Here is a 25,334-nt window from a genome sequence, read left to right on the forward strand (position 1 = left end):
ACTAGTTATCTTCCATCAGGTCCCCTCCAACTATGCTTACTTGTGTGTCTGCATCACTAACTGGAAGGCAGAGCGATGTAGTGGAAATGGCATTGACAGTGGAGTCAGAGGAGCAGAGTTCTAATCCTCGCCCTGGTACTATATGACTTTGGGCATGCCCATTCACCTGTCTAGTCTTGTTCCTTCACCTGGAAAGAAAGGAAGGAAGGAAGGGAGGGAGGAAGGGAGAAAGGAAGAAAGAGAGAAAGAAGGAAGGGAGGGAGGGAAGAAGAAAGAAGGAAAGGGAGGAAGAGAAGAAGAAAGAAAGAGAAAGAGAGAGAAGGAAGGAAGAAAGTTGAAGTAGATGACCTTCCTTCTAGCTCTAAATCTAGGGTCCTGTCAATAATCACTCTCCCCAACACTGATACTCAAAGCCAAACTAACAATACTTTATTTACAGTGAGTTCCCCCCAAGTCTCAACACACTCTATCACAGGCACCTTTAACCCTCACAGGACCCAGGAACTGGCTCCCAAACAGAGCTGGTCCACTGATCCCCAAACTCAGGACATTCTCCTGATGCTCCCTTCGAGTCCAGAGGATAAATCAGAACCATAAGCATCTGCGAATCGTCTTCAAATCTGCACGTAGCTCGTCTCCTTTCAAACTCAAACAGATGGTATAATACTACCATTGTAATTAGTACGAGCCTCCAGAGCCTAGAAGAGAGGAGACTGGTCATAAAAGAAATCAGACTTCAGACAAATAAAATCTTTAATAAAAACATAAAACCTGCCCTATAGCGGCAGTACCATGTTTTTTTTTTGTGTATGTGCCCTACCATTGAATTCAATTTCCTTTAACAACAAATGGTGACAAAGGCTGGTGAATATCTTACAAACTAATGATTTTTATGAAAAGAAATAAATTGCAATTAATAGTTTAAAACATTTATTCAAAATAAGACCAACATTTTAATTTCCCTTTTTTTTTTAGAAAATATCCTTCTAGGAAAATGAATATCTCATACATTTTGTTTAATCTATTCAGTTGGTTGCATTTGAAACAAAACATTTCGACATCAGTTTGCAAGGGAAACTGAAGAGGAAGTTGCATAAAGAGTTAAGCCGCCCTTAGATATGTTTTTATTAAGGCATCAGAAAAGAATAAATACTGAAGGAATTCAGTAATTCTCATCACTGCCAGCAGATTTAAAGTTAAAAAGTAGGCACATAAGAACAAAGAGCAAACAAGATTCATCAACCAGAATCCATTCTTTGGATGTATGTGATTTAATTGCAGGGTCATGATACTGGAAATAGGTAAATATCCTGTAATTTCTTTAATAAACATTAATAGCATATTATATATTTTACAGAAGTCTGAAACATTGTAATAGTTAGCTGTACAAAGGTACAACACCAGGTTAAAGGCGGGGATTTCTTTATAAAAGTTAATTAGGTTTACAAATTAATCATCTCCAGCTTGGTGGCACAGTGGAGAGAGGCATGGACTTAGAGTCAGGAAGACCTGAGTTCTAATTATGCCTCAGACCCTTATGGGCTCTGTAACCTGGGGCAAGTCACCATATACCTTGAGTTTCAGTTTCTTCATCGGCAGATTAGGGATAACAATAGCACCTACCTCATAGGGTTATTGTAAGGATCAAATGAGCAAATATATATAAATGGCTTTATAAACATTAAACCACTGTACATTTATTAGTTATTACTTTTATTACTAAAGTCCTACTCTGTTCATGGTAGTCTAGAAGTCAGCCTGGGTTCTCAAAGGCTACACTCGTTTGTGTATGGATTGTCTCCTCCGTTAGAACATAAGCTCCCTGAGGGCAGGAGCTGTTTCCCTTTGGACTCTGTGTCCCCACGGTGTAGCTCAGTGTCTGACAGATAGTAAGCACGCAATAAATGCTTGCTGCTTAATTGGTTTCTACACCATCTTTTCTTAAGGAAAGAAACCGATTAGTCAGGACCTGTTTCTCGTGTGAGTTCGTAGGGTTTCAGGTTTACCTGGCTACATTTATAATTTCCATCTCCAAAAATGTGAGGCTGTTTTAAATGGACGTCTGTTAACCGCAAGAGCCCGTGGTTAGAAAATTAGAAAAGAAAAATATATTTATCTAAGTATCTGTGACTGTTTAGTTGAAAATCACTGAAAAGAGAAACTGTGGTATCAGGCCAATAGAAATGGGGTTGCTATGGAAACACAGTAGTGGTATCAAAAAACATATGGTTATGATACTAGCGTCACATAAACAAAGAAGGTCTATTTAAGTATCTCTTTTCACAATAATAAGGGTGGTGTCAGGAGTAACAGATAAAACTCTAGTCTCTAAATAGAATAGTAGAACGCCTTCTAAAAATGATGTTTTTCCAGATTGCTACTTTAAAACAAAGTTTCTAATTTTCTCTTATAGTTTATTTTGTCCTATATAGGGCGTGACTATGGACTTTGTATATGTATATTCAAAAATATTTAATTTGATTAAGTTTCTCACAGTAGTATGGTGTGGCCTTGGGGGGTGGGGGTGGTCATCTGTATAGTTCAAAGACAGAATTGTGTCAAGGTGGTAGATTTGGTTGCTTCTACTATTAATACATTGGTTTCTTCCAGTTCACCTAGGGAAGGGCACTCAAGCAATATATGTGATCCTGGGTTCAGCTCTCAGCTCATAGAAAATTGTGCGACCATGGTTAAATTATAACCTATCTAAAGACTCATTTTCTTCATGTTTAAAATCAGGATAATAATTACTATGACCCTTGTAGGGTTATTGTGAAGAAAACAACAAAACTCTATCTGAATATTTATATCCCCTGTATTTAGCATAGTGCCTAGCACATTGAAGGTACCTGATAAATGCTAGTTGGCTGACTTTTTAAATTAAGTCTGAAGCTATTATTAACAAAATTAATAATAAAAATGTCTAATCCAAACTATGAGGTACTTTGATGGGCAAAACCTTAAATTGGGCCATCAGTATACCTGCCAAAGATGAACAGTAATATAGGTCCAGAATTGAATAAAAGAGATCTGTATGGATTATATTTTGGATGTTTCCAATGACCTCATACTGGTCTCCAACATGAAAACCTGTCTTTTTAATATCAGCATTCTCCCAGGGACACTGTATGTTTATGAATCCTGGAACATCATAGTTTCTGAAGAATAAAAATTATAGGTGATCTAATGGGCAGTGGAAAGACTCATGATGGGCATAGGTAGGCTGCTGCTAATTTCCATTGGTGACCTATGTTGCCACATGAGTGGCCAAAGAGGTATCACCCTGGAAATGTATGACTTGAGAAAGAGGTGGACCGCTCCTCTAGGGAGGATGTGAGAATAACATAGACAGCAAGAATATGGCCCAGGTACCCATATAATGTTAAAAAAAAAAGACCTAGAATGTAGATTAACCAGAGCCCAGGGACCTCCAGCAGTCTGTGGATAGATACAGGGAGTCCAAACTTGGAAAATGGCCAGGATTACATCTTTATTTTCACTAACCTCTAAACTGAAATTTCACATTCCCTTCAATTACTTTAAAAAAATTCTAAGAAGGAGTTCACCCATCGGCTCTAGCAGACTGGCTAAGAAGTTGATGATAGAAAGGTCAAGAACCCCTGACCTAGAGGAAGGCCACGAACATATTGGCTACATCCCCGTATTGAAGATTTAGGGGGAAGACATGGGCAAGAGCCTGCGGGACCAGAAGGTATGGTCGTGTTGCAGTCTCTGTCAGCTGAACGACTGGATGATGTAGGTAGTGTTCTAGATGTCAGGAGAGATAATGCGTGTAACCATGATTTGCAAACCTCAAAGCACTGTATAAATGCTTGTTTTTTGTTTTTGTTTTTAGTGGTAACATCGTTAGGGCAACTGGGTGATGAGATGGCTAGAAAATATGAGTTCAGGTCCCCCTAGACACATTTACGAGCAGTGTGACCCTGGCCAAGTCTCTTAACCTCTGCCTCAGTTTCCTCCAGATAATAATACTTCACAAGGTGTTGTGAGAATGAAATGAGATAATATTTCTAAAATGCTTGTCTGCCACATATGTTTCCCTTCCCTTTCTCTTCCCGTTCTTTTGTGCCTAGAGTGCTGGATAGGAAAGCCAAGGCTCAAACTTATCTCTGGCTTGGTTGTGGACAAACTCCTCCACCTCTCTGAGCCTCAGTTTCCTAATCTGTAGTACCTACCATACATAGTGGGTTTGAGGCTTAAATGAAGTCGTGTGTGTATGTTTTGCAAACTTTAAAAGTCTTATTATCCCCATTGTACAGATGAGGAAACTAAGCCTCCGAAAAATCAAGTGACTCCCCCAGAGTCACACAGCTAGTAAGGACCAGTGTTCAAATCCCGGTCTCCTGACTTGACTTACCACCATAACATGAACTATACTGGAATGCAAGATGAGCCTGTTGATTCAGTCTGGTCCTTCAGTTTCTACTCCATTGATGTGTCCCAAGGATAGGTCAGCATTTTCATCTGCCTCAGAGAGATCCTGGCCAGCTGGGTTTGGTGTAAGCAAAAGCTAATGGGAGATTTGAGAAATAATGCCGGCAATTGAAAGGAATATTTGTTTATGTGGAAGGGACTGAGAACAATCCTGAGGTGCGCTTGTTCTGGGATTTTGTAACATTTGGAGTTTGTGTGACATCTGTCGCCTCGGATGTGTACCTAGCTCTTTTACTTTTGTCTCCCCCTTCAGAAGGTGAGCTCCTTGAGAGCAGGGACTACTTCTGCCTGGCATGGCACAGTGCCTGGTACCTAGTGGCACTTAATAAATGCCTGTTGGTTGATTGATTGATGTAATTCTGAATTTGCTTGTGAGTAGAAGATGATAAGTTGGTGGACATCAAGGAATGCCCAGAGAAGTGAAGGGGTAAGCAAGTATCTGGCAAATTAGAATGGTGTAGAAATAACAGGCAGTTCAGGCTATGGGGTGAACTTCCTTTTCTCTTTACTGAAGATCTCTGGCCCAACTTCTCCAGATAATTATCTGACCTCTGCGTCGGCTTTGTCTAATGCCATGCCTTGCACATAGCGAGCACTTAATAATCCACAGTTTCTGAATTTTAATTGATCCTTTCCCCTTTGCTTTGGCGTGAAGAGGAGGCCACAAGTTAATGAATTTGGAAGGGGCTGGGCGGTGAAGCTTTTCTTTCTCATGATCAGTGATTACAGTGGCCTGAATCGGCCTTTTCTGCCTGGAAAGAAAAATAGGCAGAATCACCTCTACCCAAAGTAAACCCGTCCCCTTATCAGAAGAAGGGAATTCTGTCAGGCTTGGAATATGGCTGAAAAATGTCTTTTCATAGCCATGTAGTTATAAAGCCACTCACCTGTCTAGCCCTTAATAAGGTCGTCACTGTATTTTGCACATGAGAGTGTCAGATTGAGTGGTTAGTGGATATACTTAAATCTGAAAGACCTATTTCTTTCTCCACAAGAGAATTGGTAAGGGGACATTAACTTTGTCCTCCTAATGCGAGCTTATTAATGAAGAGAAAATGCAAGCACTACAAAATGAGATGACTCTGGCTTCTCTTTATGCTACTCAATCCACTGCTATCGATGAGGCACTGAAACAGACGCAGTGTCTGGGCAGGGATACATTTCACAGGAACATTCAGAGAAATGAAGACTTGAGGGATGCCCCCATGATTTGGGGGTCTTGTTTTTCTGAAACAAAATGCTCTTTATTTAACAAAAATTGGCCAGGCTAAGGAAAAAGTGATTAAGATTTTCCCTAATTATAATCCTTTTAATTCTCCCAGGAAGTGAAATAACATTTTAAGGATTTAAAATAGACCAGAAGAAGATGGAAGATTTTATAGTATAATTGTGTTTGTTAGTCTGCTGGCTGAGATCAAGTGGAAAATTTGCCACTGTGTTCTTCAAACGCATTTATCTTTCATAAATTATAAAAAATAATCACTATTTCTTAAAAATAAATCAGTTTTTTGCAAGACATTGATATATGTAGTGAATAGAGTTAGTCTTGAAGCTAGGAAGACCTGTGTTCAAGTCCTGATTCCAACAAATACCGGCTGTATGACCCTGAACAAATCACTTAAATTTTCATCGCCCCCAGGAACCTCTGAAACTGTCTAAGAGGAAAAGTTGCAGAGAAAGCGGGGTTCTGCATTAGAAGAGAAAGTTTCCTCACTTGGGAGTTCCCTATACTAATGAAATCTCATCCCTATTAAATGATTTTGACAAAAACTTATATTGATTTTTAATTTCCCACTTGACTTTTTCCTCCTGGTTCATGTTGAATAACCATTTTAAAAGTAATTTTTAAAAAAGAGAATATTAATGTGCTCATTTGAGATGGAATGATCCATGGATACCATTAGAAAAATATGCTTCTTCAAACCCTTCTTGGCTTTCCTGGGTAGATTTTGTGTTGATATGTCTAAGCGTACACACTGGCTTAAAAATAGCTAACTAGTTGTTACTTGAATTCAGACCACCATTTTATTTTCGTGGTACATGGCAGTAAACATTCCCTAAGTATAGAAAATAAATGAGAACAAGATAGACACTAAACTTGTATCTGGCAGAAGATACAGATGATCCACCCACGCATTCTAAAAAACACTTTTTTTTCCAGGAAGTTATGTTAGTCACTTTTTTGAATATTGGTTTTTCTCTTTAGTCTCATCCTGCAAGATGAAACTTAATTTGAAATCCCAATTGGACGACAAACTTGAAATTGTTTTTAACCAAATTATCTTTGTCTTGATGAACCTTTTTTTTCCTAGCTTCAGTTTAATACAAACTGTTTCTTTAAAATATAATAAGATTAAAAGATTGTCAATTTCATGAATTATCACTATAGGATGATCACCTCAAGAGTGATCCATTCAGTTATTGAATGAGCCCAGGATTTATTACAAATTCTGCCCATCCTAGAATGTAAATTAAAATCAGACAAGCACTTATCAAGCCCTGTACTGTGTGCCAGGCACTGTGCTAAGCATTTTACAAATATGATCTCATTCGAATCTCACAGCAACCCTGTGGAGGAGGCAGTATTATTGTTCCCACTTTCTGTTTGAGAAAACCAAGGCAGAGACTACTTTGAACTCAGCTCTAAATGCCTCTAAATGTGGAAGGCATTAGTGTGTATGCATATACATATGTGTATTTATATGTGTATGTGCATATATATGTACTCAATAAATACTGAATAAATTCACAAATACAAGGTGGGGAGGGCATTCAGGTGTCTTTTTGTAGATGTTGGCACTTCAGCCAAGTTTTTTAAGAAACTAGAAATTCTCAGGTAAGAAGTAAATGCATTCTAGGCAGACAGTGTAAAGGCATGAAGTGGGAAATAGAGTATGATGGGGTGTGTGTGTGTGTGTGTGCGTGCGTGCGTGCATGCGTGCGTGTGTGTGTGTGTGTGTGTGTGTGTGTGTGTGTGTGTGTAAAATAGCAAATTGGCCAGTTTTGCTGGGCCACCGAGTATGGAGGAGTATCATGTAACAGGACTGGAAAAGTAGGCTGGGGCCGCGTTGTGAAGGGATTGAAATACCCCATGGAGAAGGAGTTTGTATTTGATCCAGTTGGGAGCAGAGAGGTGATAGTGGTCAGGGCCTGCATTTTAGGAAACGCTTTGGTGGGGAGAATGGAAGAGAAAGGGAAGAGGGGAGTTGATTAGAAGGCTTTAGCAATTGTGAGTCGATGAGGGCCCTGAACTAAGATGGCAGCTATGAGTAGTGCCAAGGGGAAGGATGTGGGAGATGTCATAGGGGTAGAAATGGTGAGATTGGGCAACTGTTAGCTATTTCGATTCAGCAACAGAGGAGTTGAGGATGACTTTTCATCCACAGGACCCAATGTGCTTGACTCAGCCTGCAGATAGAAATGTGGTTAAGCGAAGGAAAAATATTTCATGGGTCACCATGGCAAATGAATTCATCATCTTGTGGCCAGCTTGCTGGTAATAAGCCTCTCTGTATTTGCCTAGGCCAGCACTTGTATAGCACTAATCTATCATCTATATCCTGCTTCCCTAGTTGGCAGAACTTGTCGTAATGGGAATTCCACCAGCATGACCTTGGAATGCGTAGTCACCTCCATGCCTCAGTGAAGCATCAGAATGAGATCTTCACTTGACTTTTAGATCAGAGACCTCATCCACGTAGGGAAACTCCCAGTAAGGAAATTCTCCATGACATAGATGTTCCTTGCTACCTTACAGTCTTAGAGCTTCCTAGGGACACTGGGAGGCTAAATATCTTACTAGTGGTCAAACAGCTTACAGGTCTCAGAAGCGGAACTTGAACCCTTGGCTTCATAACTCCCTAGGCCAGCCCTCTATCCACTCTCATGGTGTCTATGATGTTTAACATTATAGGAATGAGTGAATGAAGCAGTTATTAAGTGCTTACTGTGTGCAGAAAATACTGCTAAGCACTAGGGACACCAATGGAAAAGTCAGACACAGGGAGCTCACGTTCTAATGGGGAGAGACGATATTTATGGAATGTTTCAGCTGCAAGTCAGATGGGAAGGTCCTATGGATCTTAGGGTATGGCAGCAAAGCAGATCAGCTGCCTTTAAATGCAGGTGACATTAGCATTACACACATATGCATATACACATACATTGTATATATGCATTGTGTGTGCATGTATGTGTATGTACATGTATGTATATGTGTGATACATATATACACACATACAGAAGGCTTTATGTAGAAGTTGGTGCTTGAGCCGAGTTTTGAAAGAGACTAGAGATTCCAAGATACAGGTAAAGAGGGAATGCATTCTAGGCAGAGGGTTCAGGCCTCTTTAATATATTATTTAATATTAAATAATAATATTTTATATTAAGATTTAATGTAATATAATATATAATTTAATATATTAAAGAATAATCATTAATGTCAGTATAGGAGGTAAAAAGAAACAAAATTGTCCCTCTTCTGCAGCAGATTCAATCCTAGTTTCTGACCCCTCGAGTCCCCTTGTTGAGTTGAGGTGTTTGTCAGTTTTTTAACATTAGGCGCCCAAACAGCAAACTTGACTGTAGGTTCCTGGTGATAATGGATAACAGAATTGACAGAAACCAAATACTCCTGAAAAAAGAAAATGACATAATCAAAAACAAAAGTGTGGTAGAAAATAATCAGGTTGTTAAAATGGATTGCTTTTTAAAAAATTTATTAACGGGTTACATTAAGAACCCACTGCACATACCCTTCTTGGAAGATGAAGAAATCAGATACTCTGGGATAACTGCCCCCCCCTCCCCACATATCTAAAGTTTAAAAGTCCACAGGATTTTTTTTCTACTTAATGAAAGTCAGCACATTGACAGAGGCCTTTAGATTACTTTTATTAATGTGATTCTTGACACTTAAAAGCAAACAAAAATCAGGACCCTTGAACTCTGTTTACTTCAGCATGGCATAAGGAATTCAGTGTTTATCACCTACTTTGTTGAAGAGCTAAGTACTTTGTACCTTTCAGAATTAGTAAACGATGTACATTTTATTACATAATTATAAACATTAAAAGGTATGGCTTAAAGTGATTTTTTTAGCAGATACTTTGATTTTAACAGCCAAACAGGCTCAGAACATAACGAATGTTGGTACCCAAAGTAGCCCATAGAAAATGCAGACTAATTAATTACAGTGTCTGTTATTTTCATTGTCAGTAAAATCTATTGACAGTTATATTTAGCGGCCAGTAATTCAAACAAGTCAGAAGGAAAGGACAGGCTTTAGAATGATGATAGTTAAAATCCCCAAATTAATTCTTCAAAACTCCAAATACATTCTTTGTTTTTGTCTTTAAATTTTTTTCAACTGACAAGCATTTGGTTTTCCTCTTTCTCCCTCCAATAGTTGAACAAAAAGAAAAAGAAAATCTTTCTAACAAATATGCATGATCAAGCAAAGAACATTTTCTTTATGGCCAGATCCAAAAATATATGTCTAGTTCTGCTTGTTCCCATCACCTCTTTCAAGAAATGGGTATACCACATACTCCAGCCTCAGTGCTTCAGAATTGTGATCCCAAACCCATTCCTTCATCCAGCCAGGGGTGGAAAACCTGTGACCTCAAGGCCACATGTGGCCTTCTAGGTCCTCTGGTATTTGGGTCCCTAGGTTCTTTTGACTGAGTCCGAGTTTTACAGAACAAATCCTTTTATTAAGTGGATTTGTTCCATGAAGTTTGGATTGAGTCAAAGGGCTGGACTTGAGGACCTAGAAGGCCACAGGTTCCCCACACCTGATTCAGGCTGTGCAGGCCCCTCCTGAGTACCATAGTAATGCATGGCTTTATTTCAAATATACTTTGAAGTTTGAAAATTACCTACTTGGTTCTCTCATTCCAAAGAATCATTGGGTAGACCAAGAGGGAAGGAGTCCTCAGAATGTGCCCTCTAACTATATCTACACTGAGGTCCTACCTTCTAATGCCCTGAAGGTCACTTCTGTACCCCAAGCCTGTGCAGATCCTACCAAGTTAGGAAGACTCTCACTATGGGTCCGGGGATAAGCTTTCTGGGTTTGTCACCTGAGGGCCTGCTCTGATAGATTTGAAGAGGCTTATCACCAGAAGGTTGACCACCAGGTGATTCAGTTCAGTTCAGACATTTATTAAGTAGCTTTATTTATTAAGTATACATGGCCCAGCTAGGGACTGGAGATGCTGAGACATTGAAAACTAACGACTCTTGCCCTTGTGAAGCTTATTCCTGTAGCCACAGCAACTGGAGACCACTTACTAAGGGGTGAGGGGTTATGATTTGCATCAGTGGAGGGAGTACTTACTCTGATGTTTTGAAATATTGAAACTTTTCTTGAAGTTCGAAGACTGTGAAAAATCATCATTGGTGAGCAAAGTACAGAAATAGGACTTGACTCCTTCCAGGAAACGGGACAAGACTAGAGATTTTAACCCGGACTCCACAAGCTTGGATGTTGCTGTTGCCTTTTTAAAATGTTTTGGTCATTTACATTTCATCGTAATGGGTTTCCTTTGTAATCCTGGGTATTTTATTTTGTGCATTTCAAAATGTCGTTCTGAGGAGGGGTCCCAGATACAAAAAAGGTTAACCCCTAGTCTAGGAGTTACTGTAAAACAAAACAGAAAGGTGCCTCTGAGCTGTTCTCAATTCTGCTGAACGTAAAGCTGTCAGGCTATAGAATAATCCCTGCTGGTCTGATCACTAGCGTCACTACCAGCCCGTCTCTGTTTGGCCGGCTTTTATTTGCCTGGCTAGTAATTGACCTCCCAGAGAGGATTGTGGAAGAAAGTGATTGCAGCTGCTACGAGAGAGAGCCACGGCCGTCGCGTATCCAGTCTTGGTTCCGAAGATCAGATTAAAGGACATTCTCTTCCTCTTAGCAAATTACACCAGCAGAATTTCACATAGACTGTTAAAAGCAGTTGCCTAGTTGGTTGATTCAAGTTAACAGTTTCTTTGCTCCAGAGGAGAGTTCAGTGTTGGGAGGGAAGGACCTGGAAATGACTGAGATGTAAAAAATGAAAGGCCTCTTAAAACTAAATTTTAGTTTTTCAAAATGCAGGGTCAGAAGGAGTGTTTATACATGATAAACAGAGGCATCTTCAATGCCAGAACAAAGGTCCATCCTCTAATCTAGTTAACTTTGGTGACGTTGAAAGGTGGTATCATTGCATTTACTCGGTTCTAGAGCTATGAATCCCAAATGATATTGAGAATATTTCAAAAAACTCAAATGACCTATATTCTTTTAAGCATCCGGCTCTTTTGGGCTAGATTTATTCATTTCTGTAGGTTTGTGTGTTTTTTAATCCTCATCTGTAAAGTGAGGGATTGGACCAGATTGCTTCCAAGGTCCCCTCCAACTCTGACGCCTGTGATCTTTCTTGTCCAGATTGGATGTTTTCCCTCTTCATTATCATTTTACAAAACATTGATAATAACTATAGAATCATTAGCATCTTTGGTGGAGTGGGAATCAGGTGAGAGAGAGTATTAAGAGAGTAAATTTTCACCGGATGAGCAACTGAGGGCTGTGGGAGAGATGATAGTATGGAGAGGTTGCTGTAGAGAGCTGATGGTCTGAGTTATTACATTGCAGGTTGGATGAAATCCTCTGCTGTGTCCTTGAATTGCTTGTGCATCTGTAACTCTGGAAGGCTGAGAAACTGGGGCTGTTGGTGTTAATTAATATTTCTATACTCATTAATGGCACCATTACTTTTCAGGTCATCTCTCTTTATCATCGTAGTGAGGTTTCCAATCTAATGATGCAAGAGGCCAACCATAAATTGCAGAAGACTGTGAAATTTTACTAGCTAGAATCTGCAAGGATGGTACTCTCTTATTGTCAGTGTCTTCTTCGGCTGTCTGTGTTTAGTCATAAAACTGGTGACGGACTGGAGCCAGGCAGACAAAGCTAGGTTTTCTACTCTGGATGCATTACTTTTCCCACATCTGAAGTTTAAAGTATATAAATCCTGGTACTCAATCTCACTTTTACCTGTTCACTCAAAAAAGACCTTTGTCTCTTCACATTATCATGGAATATTACCCTCTCCAAAGAATCAAAATTGTGGGTGACACAAAAAACCAAGGTTAGTGTAAAGAGAATACAACATACTACTGATGCTGACCAGCACAAAAGATAGTGATAGGGACAGAACCTAGGGTTTCATTGGCATGGGGAGCTCCCAAGTGAGCAAGCTTCTACACATGCAGTATGGGCATTTTTACAGCCTGCCATCTTAGAGAGTTACCTGTTTCAGGAGTGTCAAACACATGGACTAACTCCTGCAACCAGAACCAGATTAAAATGGAATTGAGAAATATTTAATAAAATAAGTAAAAAAAATACAATAGCTTATAGATGATGTTAAAATGTGGTTTTCTAAAACAATATGCATTGGCAGGTAGTGGCCCATGTTTCTGTTTGAATTTGATGCCATTGGCCTAGACCACTAAGATTGTCATGTGACTTGCCCAGGTCAGAGAGTCAGTATGTGTCAGAGACAGGATTTGAACCCAGATCTTCCTGGCCTGCTCTCTATCTACTACACCATTCTGCCTCTGGGTAAACAAGTAATGGCATTGGATTGGAAAAGGAAGCAGCTTGATCATGCAGTGAGATGGTATGGCAGATGAGCAAGATGAATTGTTGCATTGGTATCTAGGAAATATGAAAGGTCAGCTAGCATTTATTAAGCGCCTACTGTGTGCCAAGCACTGTGCTGAGCGTGAGGGATGAGGAAGCCCTCCAGCTCGTGGAACATACATAGTAGTACTTACGTGAGAATCATACACAGTAAATAAGGAGGAATCTACCTCAGGCTGGATTTGAACTCACTACTGCCCATTTTGGTAATCATTAGCTAAAAGGAATACTTAGTGGGACTTTTTAGTTCTGCTTAGGGCTAGACCCCAGAGTTTGGTTCATGTTAGCCCCAGGTTTGCCCAAGAGCAGCCTCCAAAATCCCAGGACAGCCTTAGAACTATCCAGAGTCTAAAGTGCCTAGAGAAGACTCTTATGTTTTGGATTTTTACCTTCAGGCCTGAGCCACTTGAAGGACTAGGGGTACCTGGATAGGGTACTTCAACTAGGAAAGTGGTGTGCCATCCATTCAACCAAACATTTGGCCTTAACCTGTGTGCTTACATGTGTATTTCTTCCTTTTCAGATGGAGCAGACGTGTGACGATATAGACCAAATGTTCAGCGATTTGCTGGGAGAAATGGACCTGCTCACCCAGGTAAATTATTCTTTGTTTTAAAACTTTCGAATCACATTAGGAAAGCAATCAAATGAAGTTTCCAGGTAAAAAGTGACTAATCGTTGAGAACGTTGGAAGGTACCGATCTATCCTTTTTGTCGCCCTAGCAAATATATATGTTGTGATCTTTTGTGCTGAGAAACAACAGGGAGAATAATTCAAACCACCAACTTAATCCTTTGGCTCACTGGCACCCTGTGGCCCTAAGCAATTACCGAATGGCCCCTAAAGCAGAACACTTCAGTAATTGCATTTTCCAAATTATATCCTTCACCTTAAAAGCCCCAAGGCTCGAGATCAACAAAACATTTCATTGGAAAGTTTAACTCAGAAGATTGCAGCCATAAAGATAAAAATAAAAGCTAGCAGCATATGTCCTGTCACTACCACAGTTTAGGGAGACCCTTCTAAAAAGGCCAAGTTTTACATTTTGCCCCATAAACCCCTGGAGAGTGACTCACAAAAGTTCCCCAGCTATGGAAGCTTTCATAGAAAATTCTCCATAGCCTCTCATTGCTTTAAGCAAAGCTGTGTGGATTGTAAGTCCTGAGGAGGGGTGGGAAAGGGAATGGGAGATGGAACTCTCTCTTCCTTCTTTTGTCTGCTTCACCATATTCATGCATTCCCTCACCTTCCAAACTGTCCTCTACTCCCCAAATTATCAGAACTTTTGCACGGAAGATTAGTACGGATTTAAACTTAAGACTTTGGGGACACCCTGTATCAAAAGTACTAAGAGTCAGAAGTCCCCTTCAATTAAGGAATGGCTGAACAAACTATGGTATATGAATGTAACGCTATTATGCCATAAGAAATGAAGAGAGGGACAGTTTCAGAGAAACCTGGGAAGACTTGTGTGAACTGATGCAGGGTGAAGTGAGCAAAATTAGGAGAACAAGGCATATACATGAGCAGGAACAGGAATATTTATTCTGAAGAGAAGATTTGGGTGGGGGAAGAATTGGACATGGTACCCATCTTCAGATACTTGAAGGACCATTTTGTGGAAGAAGAATTAGCCTTGCTCTTTCTGGCCTTAGAGGAGCAATGGGCAGAAGCTGCAAAGTAGCCCATTTGAGACCTTAGAAAAGAAAAATTTCCTGAAGAACTAAAACTTTTCCTAGAGTGGAAGTGGTAGTGGTTTTATACTCATTGGAAGTCTTCTGGCAAAGTCTGGACAGCTGCTTTCGGTCATGTTGTAGATGGAATTCCTTCGAAGATATGTATTAGATTGGTGGCTTTTGAAGTCACTTGCAAGTCTTGAGGTTCTAGGATTTTACTTGTTTTTATGAAAGACTCAACACATAAAAGAGTGTAATTGTAATGACAGGCCATAAAACTACACTTTTCCCTTCCATGTTGCAAAAGGTCAGTATAAGAAATTAAATGGGAATTTTGGGGGGGACATGCAAAGGACAGCAGATGACACAGAAAAAGTTTAGAAACCCAGAAATGCATAAGATATATCTATTGTATAGTATCAATATATTTTGTCTTTTAATACCATAATAATTCAGACTTATTCTTTGGTATGAAGGGAAGGCCAAAAAATTTTAAGTGAACTTTCCAGTTCGTACCACTAACCCCCGCGATGTGCAGGGGATAACTATACTAGAATGTTGATGCAGAGAGCATAGATGTTTTTTAAAACTTCTTAAATGATTGAAGAGGTTTAAGAAAAATGAGATGATGGTAGGGAACCATACATTTCTAGGGGTGCTTGAGACCCCAAGATACCTACACTCCAGGTCCTGCTGAAAGAATTCGACTCAAGCCTTCTCAGCCACGGGAAGAGACAAAGTTTATCAGGGATTCACCATAATGGATTGTCTTAAGAAATTCCACCCTTTGTGAGGCCTCTTTTCACAAGCAGGCCAGATTCAGTCTGCTGAGCTAGATTGAATCTGAGGGTCTTCATGGAAGCAAGATGCAGCTTATATACACAAAGATTGTGGGAGGGATTGAGGCGTGGTCTGGGGTGACTAGAAGAGGGGTTTAGGGAAGGTCTTGAGGAGGACTCTGAGGAGGAGCTTGATGGGACCCAGATGAAGTCAGACTCCAGGGACTAGGATGAGGTCAGACTCTAGGAACCAAGAGAATGGGATAAAGGGCGGGAAGTAGCTGAAGGCATGGATCAAGTATCTGGTATCAAGAGTGGGAAGTAGCTGGACAATAAAGGGCAAGGCTAGGTAGAGATTTGGGCCTAATGGTAATGTAAGGCTTATGGCCTTAGGAGAAGGCCAGATCTAGTTGGAGAGTTCATGGGGGTTCTCAGAGACTGTACTCCAGGTTCAAGGGGGTTCCCAGAGACCAAACCCTCATCACTATTATATAAAATTCAAAGAACAAAATCAAAACACTTTTTCCAGTGAAGAATAAAATAATTCCTTAGGAATTTTGCTTTTCTGCCATATCTTAAGCACTCCTTTTCACCAGTGTATGAGGTAGTGAGCGAATAAAGTGTGAAGACTTCACAGGGTATATATATATATATATATATATATATATATATGTGTGTGTGTGTGTGTGTGTGTGTGTGTGTGTGTGTGTATAATGTGTGTGTGTGTATTTATATCTAAAATGTTTGAGAATCAATATTTAGAGAAAAGGGAAATGGGATAAATTTGAGTCTGTGGGAATCTGATTATTTAGCCTTTAGGAATGTCTTTCTCCCCCTTCTTCTTTAGATTTATAGATGTCACCTCAGCTGTGAATGGAATACAAGATTGTGAAAGCTTCCCTATGAATAACTTAGGCAAGGCAATATTCAAATAGAGATAGTACAAATTTAGTTAGGATGTGAACCTCAGCAGGCCTAAGTTTTGTTTGCCTGTAGATCATATGATTTCGGGGAAACTAGATGATATTCCCCTCTCCCCCTCCCCTAGCCTACTTACAAATGGTCATCTTAGCATTAAAGTTTCCCTATAAGGTAATTCTGTAGCTTCTGTGCTTGTATTGGGTAAAAACTTATTCCTGGTTAGATTGTGAGGTCACTAGTCTCCGCAAATGGGGACGAGGGTCCAGCCTCTGGGGTGGGATTTCTTAGAATTGTTTGTACGAGGGTATATATCTCCCTGCTTGCCTTCCCCCACTTTGCCTCTCTTCACTGCTATCTCTGCCCTGGTAGTGAGAGATGCCCAATTCTCGAGACTTGATCAAATAAAGCTTCTGGTTTTTTTTTCTACCTTGAGAAACTGAGACATCTCTGTTTTTTTTTAACTTGAGCCAGTGGTTTTTTGTCCCACACACCAGCATAACTATCGTATTGCTCAGTTAAAGGTTGTGTTGTGAAGGAGCTCTTAGTTTGTATTGATGATTAGGTTCTCATCAGTTTTGTCTTCATAAATGCCCTCCCAGCATGGCTTCTGAGAATGGCCACTGCCTCTTCACATTCAACTTTTCCTTCTTAGAAGAGTTACTCTTGGGAATTTATTTAAATCGTTCATCCTTAATTGCTTCTAGAAACAAATTTAAGTTGGAATTTTCTATAAAGAAACAAAATGCATGGAGCATTTACAACTAAGGGCATAAAAATCTTGTTTCTTCAGGAAATAATGTTTTTGGAGAGACAAGCATGAGCAGAAAATGTTCACTTGTGAAAACGTTAAATATGCTCCATAATGATAGTTGCATTATTGGTGCCTTTTTTTTCTTTGTTCTGTTTTTAACAGAGTTTAGGGGTTGAAACTCTTCCACCTCCGATGCCTGACCCGCCCCAAAGTGAATTTAACTACAGTGTTGGTTTCAAAGATTTAAATGGTAAGTATACTTTTTTATGAATAATATAATTGAAATACAGATGTTGACTAAAATTCCATTTGGATTCCAGATGGGTTCACAGGTGAATTTTTCAAACTTCCAAAGTTACCTTTTATTACACAGGTTTATAAATGTAGAATTATGGAAAGGGATCCAGTTTCTTTGATAAGATAGATATAGCACTGATTTTAAAACTTGGCAAAAATCAACACCAAAAACAAAAATAAAATCATATACAAATTGCCCTAATGAATATAGATAATAGAATGCTAAATAAAATGTTACCAGAATAAAGCAATACAAAAAGATGTTCTTTGTGACCAACTAGAATTTATACCATATTTATTAGGCTGGTTGAATATTGGAAAAACTTTCAATATCCTAAAATCAAATAAATAATATGTAAAACTATATTATCATATTAATGGATGCGGAAACATCTGAATATAACCCAACACTCACTTGTAACTTATCTCAAAATTCATGGAAAGCCTCCATCTAACTCCTACTCCAATGCCTCATCATGATATGAAGGTTAGCCAAGGCTCCTGAAGTCTGTGCTAGCATTGAGGCAGAAAAAAAATTTATTTGAAAGATTAACGCTGAAAATAAAGAAGTAAGAATATTATTATTTGCCATTGGTATAATAACATATCTAGAAAGTCTAAGTGTCTGAACAAAAAAAAGTAATTGAAATGCTAAGTGAGTTAAGCAAGTTTGTAGGAAAGAAAGTATACCTACAAAAATTATTCACATTCTTGTAAACATTGAAGATCACAAAATATTCCTTTAAAAAGGAATCAGCAATAACTTCCAAAAAAACCCGCAACTACTAGCAAATTAACTTTTCTAGGTGGCGCAGTGAGTAGAGCGCCGGCCCTGGAGTCGGGAGGATCTGAGTTCAAATAGGCCTCAGACACTTGACACACTAGCTGTGTGACATTGGGCAAGTCACTTAACCCCAATTGCCCTACCTTCCCCCCTGCAAAAAAAAATTAACTTATCTGGACAAATATGGCCTTTATTAAGACAACCATAAGATTCTACTGAAAGAAATAAACGTCTTAATAATTGAAGTAATATTTAATGCTCGTGAATAGTTCAGATCAACATAGTAAAATCTATAATGTTCCATAAATCAATTGTAGATTTAATACAATACTAATCAAAATTCTAGTGGGTTTCTTCATAATACTCTGATAGATTTCCCTTCACTCATGGATTTCTAAGCAGAGGGTGAATGGCCATTTTCCATCTACGTGGTAGAAAGAATTCCGTGGATTAGATGGGTAACCTATGAGACTCTGTGAACTGTACAAAATAATAATCAAACTTATATGAGAAAACAAATGAGCAAGTTATTATAAAGGGATATAGGAGGACGGACTTGAGCATCTTATAAAGTAGTTGTCACTAAAACTGTCGATACTAGAAGGAAATTTAAAAATCAGCAAAAACAGATAAAGATCCAAGACCTCAGACCAAATAACATGTAAAAGATTAGTTTTAATAAGTCTATAGAAAATAAAAGCTGGAGAAAACACTCATTATGAAATAGCCAGTAGGAAATTGGTTATCTGTACAGTAAAAAAATAAAAATGCACCCCTTACATAAATTCCAGAAAATTTATTTATTTATATTAACTATAAAAGATGAATAAAATGGAATAATATGTTTAACTTAGTTATGGAAGTGAGATGCAGTTTTAACTATTAAGTAAATAAAAGAAATTATTTCGGAAAAGGTAAGATTTACTGAAGTACACAAAATTAAAAATTTCTTTACAACAGAAAGCAATATAAGCAAGGCAAAAAAAGCTGGAAAAATATTTAAAGCAAATATAATAAACGTTTATGGTGTTGATGGCAAAATATAGTCGCAGTTACTTATAAGAGAAAAGGCTGTGAACAGACAATTTATAAACCAAAAAAAATTTTTTTAATCACCTAAAAGATATTCAGCTTTACTAATGATCAAAGAAATGCAAATTAAAGCATCTCTGTGGTACCTCTGCACAAACCCCTGGCAGAAACAGTTCAAAATTATAAAACTTGATGCTGGCAGAGATTGTGGAAACATAAATTACTGGTTGAATTGCAGAGTGATAATCTATCTGGAAGGTTAGTATAAGAAGTTTGGTTTTCTTTTTTAACAGTCATACCAAATAGGATTTTGAGACTATGTGTGGAAGGGAGAGGGACATATTCAAATAAGAATTTGAAACAAAATGTACAGCAAGAAATGACTGAATTAATTGCAATATTAATGTCATGAAATGGTAGTGAGTAATTAAGAATGACAAGTATTAGGAGTATCTGGATAGATCCATATGAAATAATTAAAAGCAAAGAAAAAATCAGATAAGCAGCATAGTACCAACTAAGACTATATATATAAAAGGGAGGATGTATATATAGGGATGAATGGACAAAAAGAAAGTTAAACAGAGACATGGGGGAACTACCACAACATTGTTATGGACATTTTAGGCATGGAAATTAATATATTCAGATGTAAATAACTGTAAAATGTGTTTTATTGGCTCTGCCAATGTTTAAAATTGAGTTTATGACTAATTGCAAATTTGTTCCATTTAAAAATCTACATAAGGCCAAAAAGAAAACGTTGAATGTTGTGATTATATAAATAAATATTCACTCTAAAAATGCATATGACTTCAATCTTAAAAAATAGAAAAGATTTTGAAAGTCAAGAGCAAGATGCAAAAAATTTATAGATTTTAGTTAAAATAATAGAGAGGTATTGATAAGGTTTTGCTTCCCTAATTTTAAATTTATTAACAGATTACTATTGGTAATTAAGGAGCATGTCAGTCTGAATAAGCAGAAAGGCCACCTATATTATGAATATTTTTTAAGAAACAGAAATAGGAATAGCTAGGTGGTGCAGTAGATAGAGCACCAGCCTTGGAGTCAGGAGGACCTGAGTTCAAATCCAGCCTCAGACACTTGAAACTACCTGTGTGACCCTGAGCAAGTCACTTAAGCCTAATTGCGTTGCCAACAAAAAAAAAAAGAAATATAGTAATTTTTTATTAAAGGCACGTATATTAAAATGGCAGTTAGATCAACCAGTTGTTGACAAATTGTGTCCCTTTGAGTTAGTCAGTCAGCAAAGATTTATTTAGCACTTACTGTGTGCCAGGCACCATTCTAGGCTGTGGAGATAGAAATGCAAAGAATAAAACAATTACTGCTGAAAGGAGCTTACGCCTTACAAAGGAGGCAACAAATGCTTATGTACAAATGTGCACATGCATATTTGTATAATAGCAGCACAGCCTTTTATACTATATATCATAAATATAACTTCAGATTATTATATTATATTAATATTTAGCGTATACAGAAACACAGAAACAGAGTAGTTAAGTATCTGGTAGGTTGGGAGAAAGGGCTCTATCAGTTGGGGGAGGGAATCAAGAAAGACTTCATATAGGACCTCTTTTAATGGCAAGAATAGTTTATAAGTTGTATGATAATTGTTCATATGTAAATAGATATTTCTAAACTGTTTGATAATAGTTTATTTTCATAGATACTTAAATATTTCCCCAGGAATCTTGTTTATACTTAACTTTTATTGAACTTCAATATTTAAGGGGTCTGTAATGTCATTTGTATGAAGTCCCCTTCCACTGATGCACACTAGCTCTTGGGACTTGCTGTGGCCAAAAAATTCATTACCCTACAGCCGTATTAGATATGAGACTCTGAAATTTAGCTAAGCTGGTCTTCCTACTATAGGTATATCTATCTCTGGACCTTTCTAGCTTGGCAGGATCTGCCATCTCACTGGTATCATCTTGGAGCATCTTACTGATAAACTCACTTTTCCTGTCTTCTCCAATGCCTTTCATGCTTCATAGAGGTTTGCTAGACCACTCAGAGTTTCCTTTATTCTTTTGCTTATGGCATTCTCACTTAGAATACCCATCTTTCCCATTCTTTCCCTGAATCCATGTCCATCTTTTTTTTAAAGTTGGCTCACAAGAGTGCATTCCCAGCAGATGAGTGGTCAAAAGATATATACAAACAGTTTTCAGAAGAAGAAATGCAAACCATCAACAACGATATGAAAGATTGCTCCGTATCACTAATAGGAAAAGTCAATTAAAACACCTCTAGAGTGTCACCTCACACCCATCAAAGTAGCAAAGTTGATGAATGACACAATCCATATGAAATTTAAGCAGACCTGGAGAATAATGTACACAATGACTACAAATATAACAAATATAAGGAAGTGATCTCTGATAATTGTAATGAACAGTTTTGGTGCCTTGAGACAAGGAAAAGCATTTTTCTCACTGGTGTAACCAGAATGGCCTTTGTTTTCTTTGAGTGACTCAATTTATCTCAGTGAGCTTTACTAGGTGCTAAGCCCCAGGCCTAAACCCCATTAGGTGTTAACGTAATCCATGTGGATGTGAACCTCCCAGGGTCCTAAAGGGAGGGGCCAACTCAAGAACCAATCACCAGAGTCTGAGTTCTGGTGATTCAGATGATGTTTGATGATGTCTGAAGCCCTATAACAAGGGAGGACAGAGCCATTTGTGCAGGGCTCTGGAGATGGTGTTGATGAGGAGACTCTGGGCAGCTGTAGCTAAGGAGCCCTCCAGCTTGTAAACTTGGATGCTGAAACTTTGTTGAACTCTGGTAACTATGTGTTGGGATTTGAATCAGACAAAGTCTGTTGTTGTTTGTAATTTGTTTGCATTTTGTTTTGAAGTTCAGGGTGCTGGGTTTTTCCCCTGAACTAACTGAATGATATTTGAATGCTGAATTAAAAGTAAAGCTCGTCAACCCCTTCACCTTGCTTTCCTTAATTAAGCAGATCAGAAGAACCTGTGCTGTTGGCAGCTTTCTGGGTGCTGGCTGTGGGTTAATCTTATACCCCCACAGAAGCTGCCAGCCAGATTGTTAAAACAACTGGGTGTGCCGGAGGACTGTGGTAGCAAAATGTTTTATTTGTTTTCAAACATAGTTGCTGTGCTGGCTAATTTGTCTTAATTTTTAGTTAATTAATTTTAATTAATTCTTACTTTGTTACAAGAGAGGGTTTATTGGTGGGAGAAAAGGGGAGTGTGATAAGGGAAAGGGAGACAGGCTTTAAATGGATTGGGAGTGACTAGTATAAACACACGAAGCATCATGAAATCTTTTTTTTTTTAAATCTCACTCCCTCCAAAACATCTTTTACTCTTCAGCCCCCCAGCACTTTCTCTACAACTCCTTACCACTGAGTTTGCTGATTGCCTGTTTTAGCAATTTCTTAAAGTACTCTTTTTTTATTTTAACAGAATCATTAAATGCACTGGAGGACAATGACTTAGATGCTCTAATGGCTGATCTTGTAGCAGACATAAGTGAAGCCGAGCAGAGGACCATCGAGGCCCAAAAACAAGCTTCTCAGCACCAACCAAACACAGCATCTCAGTCGTTGTCGGTCTTGGGCAATGGAGCTTCCCTTGGCTATAAGACAAATTTTACCACCACTGGAATTAGCACTTTTGAGGATGAATTGCCTCCCCCACCTGCTGACCCTGTGTTAGACCTTCCACCCCCTCCACCTCCCCCTCCTGAACCTCTCACTCAGGTAAAGTTGCCTGTCAATACACGTTGATTCTTGGCACTAACACTCTTTAACTTGTGTTGTAATTTTTCTTACATCATCCCTTAAGTTTTTATCATATCTATTCAAATCTGTGGTTCCTTTCATGTAGGATAGTGATATCAAATTCAAGTAGTCACAGGGTCCACTAACCCTTACTTAAGGATCCCTGTAGGACTTGTAAAACCATTTATTAAAATTATCTGTGCGTTATTGCATTTTTATTTTATTGTGTTAAATATTTCCCAGTTATGTTTTAATCTGGTTTGGGCTACACTTGGGAAGGTTGTGGGTCACAGATTTGAACTCAAGTCTTCGTGACTCTGGCACTTTTTCCTATGCTACTTAGCTGCCCCTAGATAGATCACCTAGCTACCCACATTAAATTGAACAAAACTTGGGTATCTCCCTCTCCCTTCAGAGGTCACAATACGACCATTCAGTGAGATCTTCTGCTTTGAGGACTTGGCATATCCTAGGAACTCCAAGACCGTTGCTTTTATCTGAAAGCATTTAAGCATCACGTGTTTGGGAGGTCAGGACTTGGTACAATTTAAAATGGCTCCAACGTGGAAGATGAAGAAGAGCATGTAACTTAAGCATCTAGAATTTCAGAATCTTGGATATGTCTGGTTGCATGTATGTTACACTAAATAACAAGATGAAATTTGCAAAGTCCAGTCAAAACTTTGGCTGTTTCCAAAGCTTTGGATTATTTGACCATGTTCTCTCTTCCTGTATTCTCCAGGACTTATACCTTTCCTTCTCTTTCTTTCAGCTCTCATCTTTTTTCTCTTGGTTTCTTTCCTTCTGCCTACAAACTTGCTAAGGTCTCTCCATTGCTAAATCAAAAAACAAAACAAAAAACCTTCTTTTCAACCCTGCTGCTCCACAAAGCTATTGTCACTTATAGATAAATGTCTTATTATTATTTAAAAATTGTATTCCATAGCATATTGCCTTAGCAATACAGTTATTTAAAAATGCAGATAATATCCACTTTAAATTCTGTGCACTTTGCACATTTTTTCAGTAAATACTTGCCATTCATTTCTAATAATGGTAATATCAGTGATGCATTTACAGTTATTGTTTCAGTAACAATAGCTTAACTTCTTGAAAGAGTAGTTTTTACTTGTGATCTCTTTATAATATAGCTTTCATTCTTCTTAACTCATTGAAACTGCTTGTCCAAGTTCCCATTCTCCCAGCCTCCTGGTCAACCTCAATAGAGCTGCCCCAAGGACTAACTGCTATTTCTAAGATCCCTGGTGACCTCTTAAAGGCCAAACCAGTGGCTATCTGAGCAACTTTTGGTGTAACACTTGACAGTCTTTGCTGCTGCTTTCATTATGCTGTTTTCCTGATTCTCCTCTTACCCTGACTGAAATGTACTTTGCCTGGATTTCTCTTCTGTTCTTATCACATTCTACCTTGTATTATTTATATACATCATACTCACTATTAGACTGTAAGCTTTCTGAAGACAATCAGCCGTGTAAATTTTTAAATTATTATTAGTGCCTTGCACATAGTAAGACTTTAATTACTTTTGTTGAACTTGGTATTAAATTGTATAGAATAAAATGTCAGGTTTCCCAGTTTCTAAAGCACTCAAATCTGGAAACTTTACGCCTATAAGTTACTTCCATATGATCGTCTTATTAGATTACCATTACTACATTCCTCAAAAGTGAAGTCCATCAGAACCTTTAATATTGAATACCTGAAAAAAAATTGCAAAAAGTCCAAAAGCAAAAAAAGGGGAATTACTGACCAAATACTGTAACATAGCCAAGTATTGTAAATAGAAATTAAAATTTATTAGCCAGATACTATAAATAACCATAAAAATTCAAAACAAAAATGAAAACAATACTTTGTTTTTAAGATGACATAGTTAAGGCTTATAATATCGCAGCTTACGTTTCTTTTAATGTTTCTTTAAAGCTGAATAAGATTTCTGGAATTTTGCTGATAGGGAATTATTCATCCCAATTTTTTACTTTTACATAGAGCTTTTATAGGGTGAGTTAAAAGTCCATAGGCTCCTATGCTGAAAATGGTTTACATGTCTTAATAGATGAGACATGTAAATGTGTCCATGAGCATGTGTGGGTCATTTGGCTATTTTCAGTATTTATTTTAATTTAAGTATAAAAATGTTCATATTT

At 38.2% G+C, this 25,334-nt stretch overlaps 1 protein-coding gene across 1 annotated transcript in view; it reads left to right on the plus strand.

The window, feature by feature from the left end:
• The window catches only part of LOC118852263 (amyloid beta precursor protein binding family B member 1 interacting protein), a 116,526-nt gene that overhangs the window by 25,614 nt on the left and 65,578 nt on the right, over window positions 1–25,334 (plus strand). Inside the window, exons 2-4 of the mRNA XM_036761965.1 lie at window positions 13,671–13,742; window positions 17,438–17,525; window positions 22,850–23,145. Of these exons, the coding sequence (XP_036617860.1) occupies window positions 13,671–13,742; window positions 17,438–17,525; window positions 22,850–23,145 (456 nt within the window). The remainder of the gene's footprint in view (window positions 1–13,670; window positions 13,743–17,437; window positions 17,526–22,849; window positions 23,146–25,334) is intronic.

Source organism: Trichosurus vulpecula, chromosome 5 (genome assembly GCF_011100635.1).
Source record: "Trichosurus vulpecula isolate mTriVul1 chromosome 5, mTriVul1.pri, whole genome shotgun sequence".
Taxonomy (NCBI): domain Eukaryota; kingdom Metazoa; phylum Chordata; class Mammalia; order Diprotodontia; family Phalangeridae; genus Trichosurus; species Trichosurus vulpecula.